Genomic DNA, 23231 nt, shown 5'->3' with positions numbered 1-23231 from the left:
TCCTGGCTTTTATTCTTCCCTATGATGTCGGTGTCACTAGCAAGACCAGCATTTGTTACCATCCCTAATTGCCCTTGAACTTAGGGATTTGCTGGACCATTTCAGAGGGCAGTTGAAAGTCAACCACATTGCTGTGGGTCTGGAGTCACATGTAGGCCAGACCAGGTAAGGGTGGCAGATTTCCCTCCCTAAAGGACGTTAGTGAACCAGATGAATAACAATTTATCATTTCTGTTCCAGATTTATTCATTTAAATGCCACCAGCTGCCATGGTGGGAATTGAACTGATGTTCTCAGAATCTGCCTCCCCCACTTTAAGGCAGTGCATTCCAGACCCGAACCACTCGTGCCAAAATGTTTTTCTCACATCACATTTGCTGCTTTTATCTCTTCCCCCCCACCCCCACCATGATCTCTCCCCCGATGATGATGATCACCCCATAATGTTCCCCCTGAGGATTTCTCTTCTCCCCCCCCCCCCCCCGATGATCTCTCTCCTCCCCACCCCCCGATGATCTCCCCCCCCCCCCGATGATGATGAGCACCCCATAATGTTGCCTCTGAGGATCCCCCCCGATGATCTCCCCCCCCCATGATCTCTCTCCCCACCCCCCCATCTCTCCCCCCCCCCCATCTCTCTCTCCCCCTCCGATCTCTCCCCCCATCTCTCTAAACCTCCCCCCCCACACCATTCACCCCCCACCTCTCTCCCCCTCTCTCTCCCCCCCGATCTCTCTCCCCCCCGATCTCTCTCCCCCCAATCTCTCTTCCCCCCCCCAATCTCTCTCCCACCCACCCCGATCTCTCCCACCCCCCCAGCCTCTCTTCCCCCCCCGATCTCTCTCCCCCCCCGATCTCTCTCCCCCCCGATCTCTCTCCCCCCCCGATCTCTCACTCCCCCGATCTCTCTCCCCCCCCGATCTCTCTTCCCCCCCGATCTCTCCCCCCCCCCCCCAGATCTTTCTCCCCCCCCGTTCTCTCTCCCCCCGATCTCTCCCCTCCCCCCGATCTCTCCCCTCCGCCCCGATCTCTCTTCCCCCCCCCCTGATCTCTCTTCCCCCCCCCCGATCTCTCTCCCCCCCACCCCCGATCTCTCTTCCCTCCCCCCGATCTCTCTTCCCTCCCCCCGATCTCTCTTCCCTCCCCCGATCTCTCTTCCCTCCCCCCGATCTCTCTTCCCCCCCCGATCTCTCTTCCCCCCCCCGATCTCTCTTCCCCCCCAATCCAATCTCTCTCCCCCCCGATCTCTCTCCCCCCCCCCCGATCTCTCTTCCCCCCCCAGCCTCTCTCCCCCCCGATCTCTCTTCCCTCCCCCCGATCTCTCTTCCCTCCCCCCGATCTCTCTTCCCTCCCCCCGATCTCTCTCCCCACCCCCCGATCTCTCTCCCCACCCCCCGATCTCTCTCCCCACCCCCCGATCTCTCTCCCCACCCCCCGATCTCTCTTTCCCCCCGATCTCCCCCCCGATCTCTCTCCCCCCAATCTTTCTCCCCCTCAATCTCTCTTCCCCCCCCCCAATCTCTCTTCCCCCCCCGATCTCTCCCCCCCCCGATCTCTCCCCCCCCCGATCTCTCCTCCCCCCCCGATCTCTCTCCCCCCCGATCTCTCTCCCCCCCCCGATCTCTCTTCCCCCCCCCGATCTCTCTCCCCCCCGATATCTCTTCCCTCCCCCCGATATCTCTTCCCTCCCCCCGATATCTCTTCCCTCCCCCCGATCTCTCTCCCCTCCCCCCGATCTCTCTCCCCACCCCCCGATCTCTCTCCCCACCCCCCGATCTCTCTCCCCACCCCCCGATCTCCCTTTCTCCCCGATCTCCCCCCCCGATCTCTCTCCCCCCCCATCTCTCTCCCCCCCCGATCTTTCTTCCCCTCAATCTCTCTTCCCCCCCCCAATCTCTCTCCCCCCCCCATCTATCTCCCCCCCGATCTTTCCCCCCCGATCTCTCTCCCCCCCGATCTCTCTCCCCCCGATCTCTCTCCCCCCCCCGATCTCTCTCCCCCCCCGATCTCTCTCCCCCCCCCGATCTCTCTCCCCCCCCCCGATCTCTCTCCCCCCCCGATCTCTCTCCCCCCCCGATCTCTCTTCCCCCCCCGATCTCTCTTCCCCCCCCCGATCTCTCTCCCCTCCGATCTCTCTCCCCCCCGATCTCTCTCCCCCCCGATCTCTCTCCCCCCGATCTCTCTCCCCCCGATCTCTCTCCCCCCCCGATCTCTCTCCCCCCCCTCCCCCGATCTCTCTTCCCCCCCGGATCTCTCTCCCCCCACGGATCTCTCTCCCCCCCCCCGGATCTCTCTCCCCCCCCGGATCTCTCTTCCCCCCCCCGGATCTCTCCCCCCCCCCCCCCCCGGATCTCTCTTCCCCCCCCCCCCCGGATCTCTCTCCCCCCCCGGATCTCTCCCCCCCCCCGGATCTCTCCCCCCCCCCCCGGATCTCTCTTCCCCCCCCGGATCTCTCTCCTTCCCCCATCTCTCTCCCCCCCCGATCTCTCTCCCCCCCCCCCCCCCGATCTCTCTTCCCCCCCGGATCTCTCTCCCCCCCCGGATCTCCCCCCCCGGATCTCTCTCCCCCCCCCGGATCTCTCTCCCCCCCCCGGATCTCTCTCCCTCCCCCGGATCTCTCTCCCCCCCCGGATCTCTCTCCCCCCCCCCGGATCTCTCTCCCCCCCCGGATCTCTCTCCCCCCCCGGATCTCTCTCCCCCCCCCGGATCTCTCTCCCCCCCCGGATCTCTCTCCCCCCCCGGATCTCTCTCCCCCCCCGGATCTCTCTCCCCCCCCCCGGATCTCTCTTCCCCCCCCCCCGGATCTCTCTTCCCCCCCCCCCGGATCTCTCTTCCCCCCCCCCCGGATCTCTCTCCCCCCCCCCCGGATCTCTCTCCCCCCCCCCCGGATCTCTCTCCCCCCCCCCCGGATCTCTCTCCCCCCCCCCCCCGGATCTCTCTTCCCCCCCCCCGGATCTCTCTCCCCCCCCCGGATCTCTCTTCCCCCCCCGGATCTCTCTCCCCCCCCGGATCTCTCTCCCTCCCCCATCTCTCTCCCTCCCCCGATCTCTCTCCCTCCCCGATCTCTCTCCCCCCCCGATCTCTCTCCCCCCCCGATCTCTCTCCCCCCCCCGATCTCTCTCCCCCCCGATCTCTCTCCCCCCCCCGATCTCTCTCCCCCCCCGATCTCTCCCCCCCCCCGATCTCTCCCCCCCCCCGATCTCTCCCCCCCCCCGATCTCTCCCCCCCCGATCTCTCCCCCCCCGATCTCTCTCCCCCCCGATCTCTCTTCCCTCCCCCCGATCTCTCTTCCCTCCCCCCGATCTCTCTTCCCTCCCCCCGATCTCTCTTCCCTCCCCCCGATCTCTCTCCCCACCCCCCGATCTCTCTCCCCACCCCCCGATCTCTCTCCCCACCCCCCGATCTCTCTTTCCCCCCGATCTCTCTTTCCCCCCGATCTCTCTTTCCCCCCGATCTCTCTTTCCCCCCGATCTCTCTTTCCCCCCGATCTCTCTTTCCCCCCGATCTCCCCCCCGATCTCTCCCCCCCCATCTCTCTCCCCCCCCGATCTTTCTTCCCCTCAATCTCTCTCCCCCCCCCAATCTCTCTCCCCCCCCCCATCTCTCTCCCCCCCGATCTCTCCCCCCCGATCTCTCCCCCCCGATCTCTCCCCCCCCGATCTCTCCCCCCCCGATCTCTCCGCCCCCCGATCTCTCTCCCCCCCCCGATCTCTCTCCCCCCCCCGATCTCTCTCCCCCCCCGATCTCTCTCCCCCCCCGATCTCTCTCCCCCCCCGATCTCTCTCCCCCCCCGATCTCTCTCCCCCCCGATCTCTCCCCCCCGATCTCTCTCCCCCGATCTCTCTCCCCCCCCCCGATCTCTCTCCCCCCCCCGATCTCTCTCCCCCCCCGATCTCTCTCCCCCCCCCGATCTCTCTCCCCCCCCCGATCTCTCTCCCGGCCCGATCTCTCTCCCCCCCCGATCTCTCTCCCCCCCCCGATCTCTCTCCCCCCCCCGATCTCTCTTCCCCCCCCCGATCTCTCTTCCCCCCCCCGATCTCTCTCCCCCCCCGATCTCTCTCCCCCCCCGATCTCTCTCCCCCCCCGATCTCTCTCCCCCCCCGATCTCTCTCCCCCCTCGATCTCTCACCCCCCCCGATCTCTCTCCCCCCATCTCTCTCCCCCCATCGCCCTCCCCCCCCATCTCTCTCCCCTCCAGCACTCTCCCTCCCATCTCTCTCCCCCCCATCTCTCTCCCCCATCTCTCTCCCCCCATCTCTCGCCCCCCATCTCTCTCCCCCCCCCCCCGATCTCTCTCCCCCCCCCGATCTCTCTCCCCCCCCCGATCTCTCTCCCCCCCCCGATCTCTCTCCCCCCCCCGATCTCTCTCCCCCCCCCGATCTCTCTCCCCCCCCGATCTCTCTCCCCCCCCCCGATCTCTCTCCCCCACCCGATCTCTCTCCCCCACCCGATCTCTCTCCCCCCCGATCTCTCTGCCCCCCTGATCACACCCCCCCGATCTCTCTCCCCCCCATCTCTCTTCCCCCCCGATCTCTCTCCCCCCCTGATCTCACCCCCCCGATCTCTCTTCCCCCCGATCTCTCTTCCCCCCCGATCTCTCTCCCCCCCCGATCTCTCTCCCCCCGATCTCTCTCCCCCCGATCTCTCTCCCCCCCGATCTCTCTCCCCCCCGATCTCTCTCCCCCCCGATCTCTCTTCCCCCCCCCGATCTCTCTTCCCCCCCCGATCTCTCTTCCCCCCCCCCCGATCTCTCTCCCCCCCCCCGATCTCTCTCCCCCCCCCGAACTCTCTCCCCCCCCGATCTCTCTCCCCCCCCCGATCTCTCCCCCCCGATCTCTCTCCCCCCGATCTCTCTCCCCCCGATCTCTCCCCCCCCCCGATCTCTCCTCCCCCGATCTCTCTCTCCCCCGATCTCTCTCCCCCCGATCTCTCTCCCCCCGATCTCTCTCCCCAAGATCTCTCTCCCCCCGATCTCTCTCCCCCCGATCTCTCTCCCCCCGATCTCTCTCCCCCCGATCTCTCTCCCCCCGATCTCTCTCCCCCTGATCTCTCTCCCCCCGATCGCTCTCCCCCCCCGATCTCTCTCCCCCCCGATCTCTCTCCCCCCCCCGATCTCTCTCCCCCCCCCCCCGATCTCTCTCCCCCCCCCCGATCTCTCTCCCCCCCCCGATCTCTCTCCCCCCGATCTCTCTCCCCCCCCCCTGATCACACCCCCCCGATCTCTCTCCCCCCGATCTCTCTCCCCCCCTGATCACACCCCCCCGATCTCTCTCCCCCCCTGATCTCACCCCCCCGATCTCACCCCCCCGATCTCTCTTCCCCCCGATCTCTCTCCACCCCCGATCTCTCTCCCCCCCCGATCTCTATCCCCCCCCGATCTCTATCCCCCCCCCGATTTCTCTTTCCCCCCCCGATTTCTCTTTCCCCCCCCCCGATCTCTCTCCCCCCGATCTCTCTCCCCCCGATCTCTCTCCCCCCGGATCTCTCTCCCCCCTGATCTCTCTCCCCCCTGATCTCTCTCCCCCCGATCACCCCCTGATCTCTCTCCCCCTCCCCCGATCTCTCTCTCCCCCCCCGATCTCTCTCCCCCCCGATCTCTCTCCCCCCCGATCTCTCTCCCCCCCCGATCTCTCTCCCCCCCCGATATCCCTCCCCCCCCGATATCCCTCCCCCCCGATATCTCTCCCCCCCCGATCTCTCCCCCCCCGATCTCTCTCCCCCCCGATCTCTCTCCCCCCGATCTCTCTCACCCCGATCTCTCTCACCCCGATCTCTCTCACCCCGATCGCTCTCCCCCCCGATCGCTCTCCCCCCGATCTCTCGCCCCCCCGATCTCTCTCGCCCCCCCGATCTCTCTCCCCCCCCGATATCTCTTCCCCCCGATCTCTCTTCACCCCCCCGATCTCTCTTCCCACCCCCGATCTCTCTTCCACCCCCCCGCTCTCCCTCCCCTCGATCTCTCCCCCCCTCGATCTCTTCCCCCCCCGATCTCTTCCCCCCCCGATCTCTCACCCCCCGATCTCTTCCCTCCCGATCTTTCCCCCCCCCGATCTTTCCCCCCCCCGATCTTTCCCCCCCCCGATCTCTCCCGCCCCGATCTCTCCCCACCCGATCTCTCCCCCCCATTCCATGTCTCCCCCCGATCTCTCCCCCCATGTCTCCCCTCCCCCCGAGATCTCCCCCCCATGTCTCCCCCTGATCTCTTCCCCGCCCATGTCTCCCCGATCTCTTCCCCCCGTCTCCTCCCGATCTCTTCCCTCCCCATGTCTCCCCCGATCTCTTCCCCCCATGTCTCCCCCGATCTCTTCCCCCCCATGTCTCCCCGATCTCTTCCCCCCATGTCTCCCCCGATCTCTCCCCCCCATGTCTCCCACTTATCTCCCCCCATGTCTCCCCGATCTCTCTTCCCCCCCATGTCTCCCCCCGATCTCTCTCCCCCCCCCCATGTCTCACCCCGATCTCTCTCCCCACCCCATGTCTCCCCCCGATCTCTCTTCCCCCCATGTCTCCCCCCAATCTCTCTCCCACCGATCTCTCTCCCCCCCCATGTCTCCCCCCGATCTCTCCTCCCCCCATGTCTCCTCCCCCCATGTCTCCTCCCCCCCCCATGTCTCCTCCCCCCCCCATGTCTCCTCCCCCCCCCCCCCCCGATGTCTCCTCCACCCCCCCCCCCCCGATGTCTCCTCCACCCCCCCCCCGATGTCTCCTCCACACCCCCCCCCCCGATGTCTCCTCCACCCCCCCCCGATGTCTCCTCCACCCCCCCCCCCGATGTCTCCTCCACCCCCCCCCCCGATGTCTCCTCCACCCCCCCCGATGTCTCCTCCACCCCCCCCACCCCCCCCCCCACCCCCCCCCCACCCCCCACCCCCCACCCCCCCCCCACCCCCCACCCCCCCCCACACTCCCCACCCCCCCCCCACCCCCCACCCCCCCCCCACCCCCCCCCCGATGTCTCCTCCACCACCCCCCCCCCCATGTCTCCTCCACCACCCCCCCCCGATGTCTCCTCCACCACCCCCCCCCCCGATGTCTCCTCCACCACCCCCCCCCCCGATGTCTCCTCCACCACCCCCCCCCCCGATGTCTCCTCCACCACCCCCCCCCCGATGTCTCCTCCACCACCCCCCCCCCGATGTCTCCTCCACCACCCCCCCCCGATGTCTCCTCCACCACCCCCCCCCCCCCGATGTCTCCTCCACCACCCCCCCCCCCCCGATGTCTCCTCCACCACCCCCCCCCCCCCCGATGTCTCCTCCACCACCCCCCCCCCCCGATGTCTCCTCCACCACCCCCCCCCCCCCGATGTCTCCTCCACCACCCCCCCCCCGATGTCTCCTCCACCACCCCCCCCCCCCGATGTCTCCTCCACCACCCCCCCCCCCCCGATGTCTCCTCCACCACCCCCCCCCCCCCGATGTCTCCTCCACCACCCCCCCCCCCCGATGTCTCGTCCACCACCCCCCCCCCCCCCGGATGTCTCCTCCACCACCCCCCACCCCCCGGATGTCTCCTCCACCACCCCCACCCCCCGGATGTCTCCTCCACCACCCCCCCCCCCCCCCGATGTCTCCTCCACCACCCCCCCCCCCGATGTCTCCTCCACCACCCCCCCCCGATGTCTCCTCCACCACCCCCCCCGATGTCTCCTCCACCACCCCCCCCCCCGATGTCTCCTCCACCACCCCCCCCCCCCCGATGTCTCCTCCACCACCCCCCCCCCCCGATGTCTCGTCCACCACCCCCCCCCCCCCCCGGATGTCTCCTCCACCACCCCCCACCCCCCGGATGTCTCCTCCACCACCCCCACCCCCCGGATGTCTCCTCCACCACCCCCCCCCCCCCCCCGATGTCTCCTCCACCACCCCCCCCCCGATGTCTCCTCCACCACCCCCCCCCGATGTCTCCTCCACCACCCCCCCCCGATGTCTCCTCCACCACCCCCCCCCCCCGATGTCTCCTCCACCACCCCCCCCCCCGATGTCTCCTCCACCACCCCCCCCCCCCGATGTCTCCTCCACCACCCCCCCCCCCGATGTCTCCTCCACCACCCCCCCCCCCGATGTCTCCTCCACCACCCCCCCCCCCCGATGTCTCCTCCACCACACCCCCCCCCCGATGTCTCCTCCACCACCCCCCCCCCCGATGTCTCCTCCACCACCCCCCCCCCCGATGTCTCCTCCACCACCCCCCCCCCCGATGTCTCCTCCACCACCCCCCCCCCCCCCGATGTCTCCTCCACCACCCCCCCCCCCCCCCCGATGTCTCCTCCACCACCCCCCCCCCCCCCCGATGTCTCCTCCACCACCCCCCCCCCCCCCCGATGTCTCCTCCACCACCCCCCCCCCCCCCCCCCGATGTCTCCTCCACCACCCCCCCCCCCCATGTCTCCTCCACCCCCCCCCCCCCCCGATGTCTCCTCCACCACCCCCCCCCCCCCCCCCCCGATGCTGATGGCCCCCTGATTATGGTGATTATCTCCCGCCTGATGTTCCCTATTCTTCCCCCTTATGATCTTTCCCTTTCCGGAAATTACATTTTCGGTCGATCTGAATGACGGAAGTGACATTTTTGAGAACCGCGCTGCATTGTGGGAATCAGATTGGCTGCACGCTGAGAAAATCTCCAAGCGGAGATTGCGGCCGGAGAGCGGATTGAGAGTAAGGAGCTGTGAGGGGAGCGCGGAGGGCCGGGAAGGAGGGCTTATGCGAAGCCCTTCCAGCTGTGGGAAAAGGAAGATGGAGTGAATCAAGCGACCCCCCCCCCCCCCTAATGCCGGAGCACTGTACCAAGCAGCAAGACCTCAACAACTTGGGATGATAAATGCCAAGTAATATTCGCGCTACACAAGTGCCAAGCAATGCCCATCTCCATCAAGAGAGGGTCTAACCATATCTCCATGGCATTTCCAGCGCTGAACTCCCCACCAGGCAGCACGGTAGCATTGTGGATAGCACAACTGCTTCACAGCTCCGGGGTCCCAGGTTCAATTTCCAGCTTGGGTCACTGTGTGGATTCTGCACGTTCTCCCCACGTGTGCGTGGGTTTCCCCCGGGTGCTCCGGTTTCCTTCCACAGTCCAAAGATGTGTGGGTTAGGTGGATTGGCCATGCTAAATTGCCCATAGTGTCCAAAATTGCCCTTAGTGTTGGGTGGGGTTACTGGGTTATGGGGATAGGGTGGAGGTGTGGCTCTTTCCAAGAGCCGGTGCAGACTCGATGGGCTGAATGGCCTCCTTCTGCACTGTAAATTCTATGTTCTATGTTCTATCCACAACCTGGGGGGTGACCATTGACCAGGAACTGGACCAGCCATGTATATACACTGTAGTCATAAAAGCAGGTCAGAGATGTGAAATTCTGTGGCAAGTAATTCACCTCTTGACTCCCAAAGCCTGACCACCACCTACAAAGCACAAGTCAGGTGTGTGATGGAATAATCTCCCCTTGCCAGGATGAGTGCAGCTCCAACAACACTGAAAAAGCTCAACACCATCCGACAAAGCAGCCCATTTGATTGGCACCCCATTCACAAATATACACTCCCTCCACCACAGTCCAATGGCAGTACTGTATACCATCTACAAACAGCTCACCAGCACCTTCCAAATACACGGTCTCTACCACCGAGAAAAGCAAGGGCAGCAGATGAATGGGACCAACACCACCTGCAAGTTCCCCTTCAAGTTGCACGTCACCCTGACTCAGAAAGATACTGCTGGGTCAAAATATGGTAACTCCCTTCCTAAAAGCACTGTGGGTGTAACTAAAGTGACCAGGACTTCAACAATTCAAGTATTTGTGTTGCTGTTATTGTGTCTGGATGGTCTGTGTAAGGATCCTTTCTACTTCTGATGTTAATGTAGAATTGACCAGACTTCTTAGGCAGTCCCTCAGGATCAAAGATGACTTGCTTGGGTTCTGAGATGGCTGATTAGTTCAATGTGCAATCTGCAGGCAGTGACTGGGTAGAGCAATTGTTTATAGATTTGTGCAATCGGTGCAAAGCCTCGATTCACTTTTGCATGATCCCGATTAAATCTGTGTTCGATGCCTTCCCAAATAAACCTCCATTTTGGTCGGTAAATGAGGCTGTTTTCCCTTTTTGGTGATGCTTTGAGGACATCTGTACTCCAGGGCGTTTTCTACTGCAGCCAGTTTCTGAGTAGATCAGTTGTTTCCGGAATACGAACAACGTGTCCCGCCAGCTGTAGATTATGCAAGTCTCAGAAGCAATAGGAGTGGAGGGATCAGTGTTGCTCAGTAAACCATGACCGTACTCTCTTTGAGAACCTGGCCCACAAATACTCTTTTCCTCCGTCAGTTGAAGGCTGTAGCTGGCACATTGGTGGCAATGATAAATGTCATAGTTTATGCTTTTCTTCAACAAGAGGAGAGTACCAAAATTTGGAAAATGATTGATGTTGTCCAGGATCTTGCAGTTCTTAATACATGCAGGGAGGTGTTGTGCTGTGAGAGCTGGTTGGATGAATCACTGAGCAACGTCTTTGTGTTCTCTCATTCTCTCCAGCTGTCCAAAGTCCAGACCGCTGCTGATGTTCAGAGGGTTCTGCTTGTCTGAATTTATTTTGACGATCTCAAGAATTGTAGTTCCACTAAAATTCTTTTTTTAAAAATTCCACTTAAGGGGCAATTTAGCGTGGCCAATCCACCAACCCTGCACATCTTTCGATTGTGGGGCTGAGACCCACGCAGACACGGGGACAATATGCAAACTTCACATGTACAGTGTCCCGGGGCCGGGAGCGAATCCAGGCCCTCGGTGCCGAGAGGCAGCAGTGCAAACTACTGCGCCACGGTGCCATCTGTAGTTCCACTTTTAATCATGTTGGGATGTGTCTGTGTGAAGATCAGTGAGAAAAACATGTTTCCTGCACCAGCAATTCAGCATTCATTGTGATGGATCCGTGCTTGGATACTGTCTCAAAGTGAATGAAAACGACTTTCGGGCAGCACGGTTGCACTGTGGCTTCACAGCGCCCGGGTCCCAGGTTCGATTCCCCGCTGGTCACTGTCTGCGGAGCCTGCACGTTCTTCCCATGTCTGCGTGGGTTTCCTCCGGGTGCTCCGATTCCTCCCACAGTCCAAATACGTGCAGGTTAGGTGGATTGGCCATGATAAATTGCCTTTAGTGACCAAAAAGATTAGGAGGGGTTATTGGGTTACGGGGCTGGGGTGGAAGTGAGGACTTAACTTGGTCGGTGGGGACTCGATGGGCCGAATGGCCTCCTTCTGCACTGTATGTTCTATGTTCTAATTCTGGTCCCTTCTGTTCATCTCTTCGAACTCTGGGCTAATCACCATCAGATTGAGCAAGAACAGACTGGGAAGAGTGGCCAAAAATGTAGTTCCCCTTTTGTGTTAAGCGCTGGTATTAATCTTACAGTTTAATTTGCTTTATGTTTTATTTGTAAATAAATTGGAACAAATTTTTAGCCTGCCTTCCACTTGGTCTGTAATGTTGCCTGTAATATTTACAGTTGCTGCTGGATTGAAGGGAAATGTCAAGGATAATCCTTGTATTCCATAGATTTCATGGTAATTGCTGAATCTGTGTCCCACTGATCCAGGGATAACTCCGACTTCAGTTTGAGCATGAGTAGGGGTAAAATGCATATGTGAAAAGGGCTGAATTGTGACACTGGGATCGATGCGAAGAAATTCTAGGCTTGACTGGCTTGGTTCACCATTTGATAAATTTGTGAACTCAGTCAGCGTGTTGTGCTCGTATTTCAGCATCTTTCAATTCGTTATTCAGTTTTGGGGCCTTAACCTGATAGAGGATCAGAGTAAGTGATGACTGGAAATCGAGCACAGGACAAGTGTATATTTAATAGCTTGTTAGGTGAATGTTCACAGTATCTCATGCTTCATTTGTTTTCCTCCTTTCACTTAGGAAGGACAAAATATGCAAGAAAGTTCTAGTGTGTGTGAAGCTGGTCAGGAAGCAGCTTTGGCAAATGAGGTAATGATGGGGAACTTCCATTACTCACCAGGAACACTGAGTTCACAATTGGAATCCTCACCGATGTTGCTCTATTTATTTACCTCGGTGAACCGCAAGCCTTTCCCTTATATCAATCAAATGACCACACAACCAGTTAGTTAGTTCAAAAGATGGTTTATTTACATACACAAGAGTTATCTCAACATGCAAACACAATATCTACTACGAGTTAAACTACACCTATCAGCTACAATAACCTACACTTAACTTCAGGGCGACCGGCACTGTGCACATGGATAAAGGCCTTTATCTGGATTTCACTTGGCTGGTTCGAAGAAAGTGGCTCTGTCTCTGCTGGGTTCATCCGTCAGGTAGCGATCGTTGGTCTTGAACTTAGCTGGCTTTTCCTGCTGCAATTGGGTAGGCACAGGCCGGATCCAAGAGAGACAGAACACATGGCTGTATCCTCTTTTATCCCTCTGGGATTTTGCGCTCTTTGGGGCGGTCCTTAACCTTGGACCCAATAGTTCGACAGGGCTCTGATCACTGTCTTCGATTTCGGCTAATAAAGGGGCTGGTGGCTGGGTGGGTCCTTAGCGGTCATTGCCTTTGGCAGTTGTGCTTTCTGAGTAAGGGGAGTGGTGCCGATCAGTCTGTGGCTGTACCGGTTGCTTGATTGGAGTTCTATCTTCCTGGGAAAATGGGCCATTAAATTGCAAACGAGCTGGGAGGTTTCAATCAGGTCTGGTTACCTGTGTTTTAGATACACATAGGCTGTGTATCTGTCTGAGTCCTGGGTTGGCCATAATTCCCATGGTCCTTTGCAGGTGGCCATCTTAGATGGCTACATCTGTCCCTTTGTTAGTTATTTCAGTTGTGACACATTGCGGAGTGCTGTGTTCGGAGTCAAAAAGTCATAGGTTGAATAAAGGCTGGATGCTGGAACCTGCAACAAACATAGAAAATGCAGGTCTGTCAAAATCTGTGGAGTTTTCTTCCTCAATCAATAACCTTGGAAGTGAATTCCACAGAAGTGTCCCTTGTTCTGTTTAGGCTCTTACAATTATTTTTGTATCTCTGGCACCATGTTCTTTATCCCTTAATTACTGGATATAGTTTCCACTTTTCTATCCCATGAGGCAGATGAGATATTGGTTTATTGACTCTTTTGACAGTGTAGCACTCCCGCAGTCTGTGTTGGAGTGTTAGCCTGCGTTACGTGCTCAAGTCCCTGGAATGGGCTTGAACCTATGCCCTTCTGACACGGAGAAATGAAATCTATTGCTGATGACTCAGTTTAAACAATCCAAACAACAGCCTTGTTTTAAACAATCCAAACAACAGCCTCAGTTTAAACAGCCCAAACAACACGAGAGGGAGATATTAGGAAATTGGGTGCAGAAATGAGACCCCAATGTAGCAGGCAATTTAGGGCTTAAGCAGACTGAGGAGAAAAAAGCCCTGTTAGCACAGAATCAGAGGGATACGCCCACACCTGGCCGAGTTACATTGTCCCAGTCAGACTTAAAACATGTTAATTGGAACAGAGGATACCCCAGATCCATTGTTTTTCGGGACACCCCTGTCTGACCAGCTAATAGCCCATTACAGAATCTGATGGCCTCTTTGTCTGTCAATGGGAGGTTAGTTGCATATCAATAGCATGGTTCTGTTCTTTCGTATAAACGGGAATGGGCAATCAAACAACCAAGATAACAATGATGGGTTCAAGCCTGGAAACCCCAGAGAGCCTTTGTTTGAGGGGCTGGGCAGAGCTTAGAGAAAGAGCGAAATAAAAAGAATGCTGTTTGGAACAGGTACGGGGCGAAGGCTTTGGAAATCGACTAGAAAAGGGTTCTGAACAAATGTCTCTTCAGAAGAAAAATTGCTTTATAAATGCAAGTATTGCCTTTGCTAGCCTATGAGAGTAGCATGTTTATTTAAAAATGATGTTTGATGAGAACTAGTGTGTGAAGGTTAAGAAACTGCAGGTAATCTGTTAGATGAAAGCAAATTACTGCAGATGCTGGAATGTGAAACAAAAACAAAATACTGGACAATCTCAGCTGGTCTGACAGCATCTGTGGTGAGAAAAGGGAGCTAACGTTTCACATCTGGATGACTGTCAAAGCAGAGAGAACTAGAAATATGGTCACATTTATACTGTAGGCGGGGGGTTGCGTGGAGTGGTGGGACTGGATCTTCGCCTGTCCACTGTCGCCCTATCCAACCCCACCACGCCACTGCGGCCTCGGGCGAGCGCCTTTCTGTCCTGGTCTCCACAAATGAGGACCACACGGAACGGCACTTGGGAGGGTCTCAGCCCCCAGCGCTTGCTCTTTGGACAGGGTGGTATCCTGACACTGCCACCTGGGCATCCTAGCAGTGCCATCTGGGTGCCAGTTTGGAACTACCAAGGTAGCATGCTGGCATACTTTGCGCAGCGGTGATCAGGCTGAGGGTGCCGGGCAGGGGGAAGACGACCCCGATCTCGCCGCACTGAGAAATCCTCAGAGCGGAGCTCAGTGCAGAAAACAGGGCTAAGTGCAACCTCATCAGGTAATTCTCCACTGAGGCCCCCAATCTACCTGGATGGGCGTTATATAGTGGCGGTGTTTCTTGGCGCTCCGAGCACTGGGAAAAGCCCGGCGAATCACGTGTGCTACGAGATTCTGTCCCCATTTGAGTAGATCGTGCCCATTGTTTATGTTTGTTTTGTTTTAATAGAGTTTGTTTATACAATAACCAAGCCCTATTTCTTATATTATCACTCCTGGAATGAATCAATCTTTCCGCACCCTCTTAAAACTTAAAAAAGCTATGGCATCTGGTTCAGTCTCAGCCACTGTTGAGGGCTGACGAGGCGTCCGTAACACAAGGATCCTTACAATTGACACAGACATAGAGCGAGGACAGTTTTCTCTAACCCAGTGTTGCTGGCTAAATCCCAGTGGTATGGCAATTCTGTATTGATTATACTGCCTGGTATCTCTGAATACACAGAGCTCACAGCAAAAGGTCAGGTTGCTGCTTGTAAATGGCTCTTGCTTCCGGGTGCGGCGATGACCAGCTGAGTTGCACGTTTCGGCAGCTCCCGGTGAAACGGACTTTTGGGCTCTTAATAAGATCTTGGTGATCTTAATAAGATCTTGGTGATCCGCGTATACCAAGACTGGAGTGCGGAGGTGGCGAGAAGGAGGGCGAGCTTTAATCGGGCCAAGGCGGTGCTTCACAAAAAGAAGATAAAATTCGGAATGCTGCAACCGGCAAGACTGTGGGTCACATATCAAGGGAGGCACCACTACTTTGAAATGGCGGATGAGGCGTGGACTTTATCGTGGAAGAAAAATTGGAATGAGCGGGTTATTTTTTTTTTTTTAAAAGAACGTTTGAAACAAAGTGGTGGGGCGAGTATGGGGGGCGAAGAGGGGGGTAAAAAGGGGGGAAAGAGGAGTTTTATGTTATTAATCCTGCGATGTGGTAACTTTTCTCTCTTCCACAGGAGGTGGTGGGGGGAGGAAAGGAGGTGGAGGAGATGGGGCGTTGGCCATTGGGGGCGGGGCAAAGGGGGAAGCGCGGGCTCGGTTCCCGCGCTATGAAATTCATGGCGGGAATAGGGAAGCAGGAAGGAGGGGGCGTCGCACGGTGCGAGCCGAGGTCACGGGGGGAAGCCGAGGTCGGCCAGAGTTTGCTGACTTCTGGGAGCAACATGGGGGGTGTAACTACGCTAGTGGGGGATGTAGCGGGGGTGGGAGGTGGGAATTATTGGGCTGCTGCTGCTGGGGAGAGGGGGGAGCTGGCATGGGGTGGGATGGGTGGGGGAACACCGCCTGGGGGGGGACACAGCTGCGTGGGAACCGGGTGAGGAGCTGGAAAAAGGGGATGGCTAATCGACGGGGGGGGGTAAAAAGCCCCCCAACCCGGCTGATCACGTGGAACGTGAGAGGGCTGAACGGGCCGATAAAGAGGGCACGGGTACTCGCACACCTTAAGAAACTTAAGGCAGACGTGGTTATGTTACAGGAAACGCACTTGAAACTGATAGACCAGGTGAGACTACGCAAAGGTTGGGTGGGGCAGGTGTTCCATTCGGGGCTAGATGCGAAAAACAGGGGTGTGGCTATATTAGTGGGGTGCGGGTAATGTTTGAGGCAAAGACTATAGTGGCGGATAGCGGGGGCAGATACGTGATGGTGAGTGGCAAACTACAGGGGGAGACGGTGGTTTTGGTAAACGTATATGCCCCGAACTGGGATGATGCCAATTTTATGAGGCGTATGCTAGGACGCATCCCGGACCTAGAGGTGGGAAAGTTGGTAATGGGGGGAGATTTCAATACGGTGTTGGAACCAGGACTGGACAGGTCGAGGTCCAGGACTGGAAGGAGGCCGGCAGCAGCCAAGGTGCTTAAAGATTTTATGGAGCAGATGGGAGGAGTAGACCCGTGGAGATTTAGCAGACCGAGGAGTAAGGAGTTTTCGTTTTTCTCCTATGTCCACAAAGTCTATTCGCGAATAGACTTTTTTGTTTTGGGAAGGGCGTTGATCCCGAAGGTGAGGGGAACGGAGTATACGGCTATAGCCGTTTCGGATCACGCTCCACATTGGGTGGACTTGGAGATAGTGGAGGAATCAGAAGGGCGCCCACCCTGGAGAATGGACATGGGACTAATGGCAGATGAGGGGGTGCATTGAAAAGTACTTGGAACTCAATGATAATGGGGAGGTCCAGGTGGGAGTGGTCTGGGAGGCGCTGAAGGCAGTGGTTAGAGGGGAGCTGATATCAATAAGGGCACATAAAGGAAAGCAGGAGAGTAGGGAACGGGAGCGGTTGCTGCAAGAACTTCTGAGGGTGGTCAGGCAATATGCAGAGGCACCGGAGCAGGGACTGTACAGGGAAAGGCAAAGGCTACACGTAGAATTTGACTTGCTGACAACGGGTACTGCAGAGGCACAGTGGAGGAAGGCACAGGGTGTACAGTACGAATATGGGGAGAAGGCGAGCAGGTTGCTGGCCCACCAATTGAGGGGAAAAGGGGAGCAGCGAGGGAAATAGGGGGAGTGAGGGATGAGGAAGGAGAGATGGAGCGGAGAGAGTGTTCAAGGCATTTTATAAAAAATTATACGAAGCTCAACCCCCGGATGGGAGGGAGAGAATGATGGGCTTTCTGGACCGGCTGGAATTCCCCAAGGTGGAGGAGCAGGAAAGGGTGGGACTGGGAGCACAGATTGAAATAGAGGAAGTAGTGAAAGGAATTAGGAGCATGCAGGCGGGGAAGGCTCCGGGACCGGATAGATTCCCAGTTGAATTTTACAGGAAATATGTGGACTTGCTCTCCCCGCTACTGATGAGGACCTTTAATGAGGCAAAGGAAAGGGGATTGCTGCCCCCGACTATGTCTGAGGCAACGATATCGCTTCTCCTAAAGAAGGAAAAGGACCCGCTGCAATGCGGGTCCTATAGACCTATTTCCCTCCTAAATGTAGACGCTAAGATTCTGGCCAAGGTAATGGCAATGAGGATAGAGGATTGTGTCCCGAGGGTGGTCCATGAGGACCAAACTGGGTTTGTGAAGGGGAGACAGCTGAATACGAATATACGGAGGCTGCTAGGGGTAATGATGATGCCCCCACCAGAGGGGGAATCGGAGATAGTGGTGGCGATGGATGCCGAGAAAGCATTTGATAGAGTGGAGTGGGGTTATCTGTGGGAGGTGCTGAGGAGATTTGGTTTTGGAGATGAGTATGTTGGATGGGTGCAGCTGTTGTATAGGGCCCCAGTGGCGAGTGTGGTCACGAATGGACGGGGATCTGCATACTTTCGGCTCCATAGAGGGACAAGGCAGGGATGCCCTCTGTCCCCATTATTGTTTGCACTGGCGATTGAGCCCCTGGCAATAGCATTGAGGTGTTCTAAGAAGTGGAGGGGAGTACTTAGAGGAGGAGAAGAACGGGTATCTCTGTATGCGGATGATTTGTTATATGTAGCGGACCCGGCGGAGGGATGCCAGAGATAATGCGGACACTTCGGGAGTTTGGAGAATTCTCAGGATATAAACTGAACATGGGGAAAAGTGAGTTGTTTGTGGTGCATCCAGGGGAGCAGAGCAGAGAAATAGAGGACTTTCCGCTGAGGAAGGTAACAAGGGACTTTCGTTACTTGGGGATCCAGATAGCCAAGAATTGGGGTACATTGCATAGGTTAAATTTAACGCGATTGGTGGAACAAATGGAGGAGGACTTCAAGAGATGGGACATGGTATCCCTGTCACTGGCAGGGAGGGTGCAGGCGGTTAAAATGGTAGTCCTCCCGAGATTCCTCTTTGTGTTTCAGTGCCTCCCAGTGGTGATCACGAAGGCTTTTTTCAAAAGGATCGAAAAGAGTATCATGAGTTTTGTGTGGGCCGGGAAGACCCCGAGAGTGAGGAAGGGATTCTTACAGCGTAGTAGGGATAGGGGGGGCTGGCACTACCGAGCCTAAGTGAGTACTACTGGGCCGCCAATATCTCAATGGTGAGTAAGTGGATGGGAGAAGAGGAGGGAGCGGCGTGGAAGAGATTGGAGAGGGCGTCCTGTAGGGGGACTAGCCTACAAGCTATGGTGACGGCCCCATTGCCGTTCTCACCGAAGAAATACACCACAAGCCCGGTGGTGGTGGCAACTTTGAAAATTTGGGGACAGTGGAGACGGCATAGGGGAAAGACGGGAGCCTTGGTGGGGTCCCCGATAAGAAATAACCATAGGTTTGCCCCGGGGAGAATGGATGGGGGATTTGGAATATGGCAAAGAGCAGGAGTAACGCAACTGAAAGATCTGTTTGTGGATGGGAAGTTCGCAAGTCTGGGAGCGCTGACCGAGAAATATGGGTTGCCCCAAGGGAATGCATTCCGGTATATGCAACTGAGGGCTTTTGCGAGGCAACAGGTGAGGGAATTCCCGCAGCTCCCGACGCAGGAGGTGCAGGACAGAGTGATCTCAAAGACATGGGTGGGGGACGGTAAGGTATCAGACATATATAGGGAAATGAGGGACGAGGGGGAGATTATGGTAGATGAGCTGAAAGGGAAATGGGAAGAAGAGCTGGGGGAGGAGATTGAGGAGGGGCTGTGGGCGGATGCCCTAAGTAGGGTAAACTCATCGTCCTCGTGTGCCAGGCTAAGCCTGATTCAATTTAAGGTGTTACACAGGGCGCATATGACTGGAGCACGGCTCAGTAAATTTTTTGGGGTAGAGGATAGGTGTGCGAGATGCTTGAGAAGCCCAGCGAATCACACCCACATGTTTTGGTCATGTACAGGGGTTCTGGGTGGGGGTGACAAAGGTGCTTTCGAAAGTAGTGGGGGTCCAGGTCGAACCAAGCTGGGGGTTGGCTATATTTGGGGTTGCACAAGAGCCGGGAGTGCAGGAGGCGAGAGAGGCCGATGTTTTGGCCTTTGCGTCCCTAGTAGCCCGGCGCAGGATACTGTTGATGTGGAAGGAAGCCAAGCCCCCGGGGGTGGAGACCTGGATAAATGACATGGCAGGGTTTATAAAGCTGGAACGGATTAAGTTCGTCCTAAGGGGATCGGCTCAAGGGTTCACCAGGCGGTGGCAACCGTTCGTCGAATACCTCACAGAAAGATAGAGGGAATGGAAAAGAAGAAGGCAGCAGCAGCAGCCCGGGGGGGGGGGGGGGGGGGAGGAACCAGAAGGACTCTCAGGGTTGTTAATATATGTGTATAATATGTATAGGTCGTTGCTATAAATAATTGTATATTGGACTGTTAAATCATATTTTTGGAGAGTGTTTATCTGAGACAAGGCTGTTAGTTACCTTTTAGTTTTCGTTTTTGTTATATATTATTTATTCTTTGTTTATAAAACAGGTCATTGTTATTTATACTGTTATATTATTGTGTAAAGGATACACAATGTACTGTGATGGTTGACCAAAAATTTTCAATAAAATATATATTTTTTTAAAAGTAAATGGCTCTTGCCTTAGTTTAGTGGTTTTGTACTTTGGGACTGTGTGAGATCCTGTGACTTGCTGCAGCTCACCATATCTTTACTTCTAACCTTGCTTCTGACAGGATCATTCTGGAGAGGAGGTGAAAGAGGCCAGAGTGAGAGAGACCCCTGAAGACATCACCTTTGATGCAATTGTAAATACAATAGCTTTTCACCCAACACAGGATGTCATCGCAGCGGGAGATGTGGATGGGGATGTATATGTGTATGTATTTCACTGCAACATTTTACTACAGTTATCAGAGAAATCTAGCATTGGTAAAAATGCACAGGCCCTCTTGACACATGAGGCCTTTCGATGACAGCCTGCCAAAGTTTCAACTTTACTAACTGTAACCAAAAGGTACAAAGTGAAAACAAATGGTATATGGTGGTCCCCGGGTAGCTGAATCTACCATGCAACACATTCCATTAGATTAACTTTAAGGCTGTAATTATACTGCAACCATGGGTCAATAAGAGGCCAATTCCCTTACCTCCTGGGTCATTAATCAGTCAATTGCTGTACCCTTTGGGTCAGTAAGAGTCCAATTGCCACACCGTCCTGGGTCACTAGGAGACCAATAGTAAGGCAGACCCCTGACTTTCAGACTAACTTTTTTAAAAATGTGGATTTTAAATTCATGGGTTGAAGTCTTTGTTGATAAAGTCAATGTTTTGTGCTGGTGGGAAAAGTAGAGATAGTAGCCTTCATTCCCTAAAGGTTATTTGTGAAGCTTTTTTTAGGATTATCTGTGTTTCATGATCAATGATCTCCGCTTTTTATAAATAGTGGGGGCAGAGGGCTTCGATCTGCAGAGGGTCTGTGCCTCGATCCTAGCAGTTTGTGGAGAGAGCTCTGAGTGCAGAAGAGGGGTAAGAAGGGCTGAACCTAAAAGGTCCTCAGCCCATCAGCCTCCTCGTTCTCCCATCTTTGAAATGGTTTCTCCTGAACCACCTTGGGCCCTTTTTGCACCCCGGTGACTCTCATCACATTTCCTGCTGGCAGCCAGTTCTTGTTGGGTACTCTAAATTTATTATTTTTTTAAAAAGGTGTTTGGGCCTAGAACACTACCCTGAGGAACTCTTGCAGTGATGTCCTGAGACTGAGATGATTGACCTCCAACAACCAAGCCATCTTCCTTTGAGATAGATTTGACTCCCAACGGATCAGATCTAAGCTCTGCAGTCCTGGCACATCACGGTGAGAAGGGTGGTGGACAATTAAACAGCTCACTGGAAGAGGAGGTTCCACAAATATCCCCATCCTCAATGATGGAGTAGCTCAGTCCATCAGTGCAAAAGACAAGGCTGAAACATTCGCAAATCTTCATCCAGAAGTGCCGAGTGAATGATCCATCTCGGTCTCCTCCGGAAGTACCCAGCATCACAGATGTCAGTCTTATCTAAATTTGATTAATTCCACGTGATATCAAGAAATGGCTGAAGCTATTGGATACTGCAAAGGCTGTGGGTCCTGACAATTGTACTGAAGACTTGTGCTCCCGAACATGCTACGCCCCTAGCCAAGCTGTCCAGTACAGCTACAACACTGGCATCTACTCGACAATGCGGAAAATTGCCCAAGCATGTCCTGTACACAAAAGCAGTACAACCCAACCCAGTCAAATACCGCCCCATCAGTCTGCTCTCCATCATCAGCAAAGTGAATGAACATAGAACATAGAACATAGAAAATACAGCACAGAACACGCCCTTCGGCCCACGATGTTGTGCCGAACCTTTGTCCTAGATTAATCATAGATTATCATTGAATTTACAGTGCAGAAGGAGGCCATTCGGCCCCCTGAGTCTGCACCGGCTCTTGGAAAGAGCACCCCACCCAAACTCAACACCTCCACCCAACACCAAGGGCAATTTTGGACACTAAGGGCAATTTATCATGGCCAATGCACCTACCCTGCACATCTTTGGACTGTGGGAGGAAACCGGAGCACCCGGAGGAAACCCACGCAGACACGGGGAGGACGTGCAGACTCCGCACAGACAGTGACCCAAGCCGGAATCGAACCTGGGACCCTGGAGCTGTGAAGCAATTGTGCTATCCACAATGCTACCGTGCTGCCCTTAAAAACAAATAAATCTACACTATATCATTTTACCGCAATCCATGTACCTATCCAATAGCTGTTTGAAGGTCCCTAATGTTTCCGATTCAACTACTTCCACAGGCAGTGCATTCCATGCCCCCACTACTCTCTGGGTAAAGAACCTACCTCTGATATCCCTCCTATATCTTCCACCTTTCACCTTAAATTTATGTCCCCTTGTAATGGTTTGTTCCACCCGGGGGAAAAGTCTCTGACTGTCTCCTCTATCTATTCCCCTGATCATCTTATAAACCTCTATCAAGTCGCCCCTCGTCCTTCTCCGTTCTAATGAGAAAAGGCCTAGCACCCTCAACCTTTCCTCGTAAGACCTACTCTCCATTCCAGGTAACATCCTGGTAAATCTTCTTTGCACCTTTTCCAAAGCTTCCACATCCTTCCTAAAATGAGGTGACCAGAACTGTACACAGTACTCCAAATGTGGCCTTACCAAAGTTTTGTACAGCTGCATCATCACCTCACGGCTCTTAAATTCAATCCCTCTGTTAATGAACGCGAGCACACCATAGGCCTTCTTCACAGCTCTACCCACTTGAGTGGCAACTTTCAAAGATGTATGAACATAGACCCCAAGATCTCTCTGCTCCTCCACATTGCCAAGAACTCTACCGTTAACCCTGTATTCCGCATTCATATGTGTCCTTCCAAAATGGACAACCTCACACTTTTCAGGGTTAAACTCCATCTGCCACTTCTCAGCCCAGCTCTGCATCCTATCTATATCTCTTTGCAGCCGACAACAGCCCTCCTTACTATCCACAACTCCACCAATCTTCGTATCGTCTGCAAATTTACTGACCCACCCTTCAACTCCCTCATCCAAGTCATTAATGAAAATCACAAACAGCAGAGGACCCAGAACTGATCCCTGCGGTGCGCCACTGGTAACTGGGATCCAGGCTGAATATTTGACATCCACCACCACTCTCTGACTTCTATCGGTTAGCCAGTTCGTTATCCGACTGGCCAAATTTCCCACTTTCCCATGCCTCCTTACTTTCTGCATAAGCCTACCATGGGGAACCTTATCAAATGCCTTACTAAAATCCATGTACACTACATCCACTGCTTTACCTTCATCCACATGCTTGGCCACCTCCTCAAAGAATTCAATAAGATTTGTAAGGCAAGACCTACCCCTCACAAATC

The 23231-nt window shown here is 55.8% G+C and overlaps 1 protein-coding gene and 1 long non-coding RNA gene across 4 annotated transcripts in view; one reads left to right on the top strand and one right to left on the bottom strand.

Moving 5' to 3' along the window:
- wdr55 (WD repeat domain 55) overlaps positions 1-23231 on the top strand; it is a 165108-nt gene that overhangs the window by 25033 nt on the left and 116844 nt on the right. Inside the window, exons 1-3 of one of the 3 annotated variants that reach the window (XM_072482902.1) lie at positions 8499-8659; positions 11915-11983; positions 20037-20179. In XM_072482902.1, coding sequence (XP_072339003.1) covers positions 8510-8659; positions 11915-11983; positions 20037-20179 — 362 coding nt within the window. In that variant the 5' untranslated portion in view covers positions 8499-8509. Of the gene's footprint in view, positions 1-8498; positions 8660-11914; positions 11984-20036; positions 20180-23231 lie in introns of those variants that run through there. The other 2 variants (XM_072482905.1, XM_072482904.1) reach the window with 2 other exon arrangements.
- LOC140395304 (uncharacterized) overlaps positions 12170-23231 on the bottom strand; it is a 242452-nt gene continuing 231390 nt past the window's right edge. The window contains exon 5 of the long non-coding RNA XR_011936151.1: positions 12170-12911. This is a non-coding gene — a long non-coding RNA (uncharacterized lncRNA). The remainder of the gene's footprint in view (positions 12912-23231) is intronic.

Source organism: Scyliorhinus torazame, chromosome 18, assembly GCF_047496885.1.
Source record: "Scyliorhinus torazame isolate Kashiwa2021f chromosome 18, sScyTor2.1, whole genome shotgun sequence".
In the NCBI taxonomy this organism is placed as follows: domain Eukaryota; kingdom Metazoa; phylum Chordata; class Chondrichthyes; order Carcharhiniformes; family Scyliorhinidae; genus Scyliorhinus; species Scyliorhinus torazame.
The sequence above is the reverse complement of the archived record's forward strand: the minus strand, read 5'-3'. Positions and strand labels throughout refer to the sequence as shown.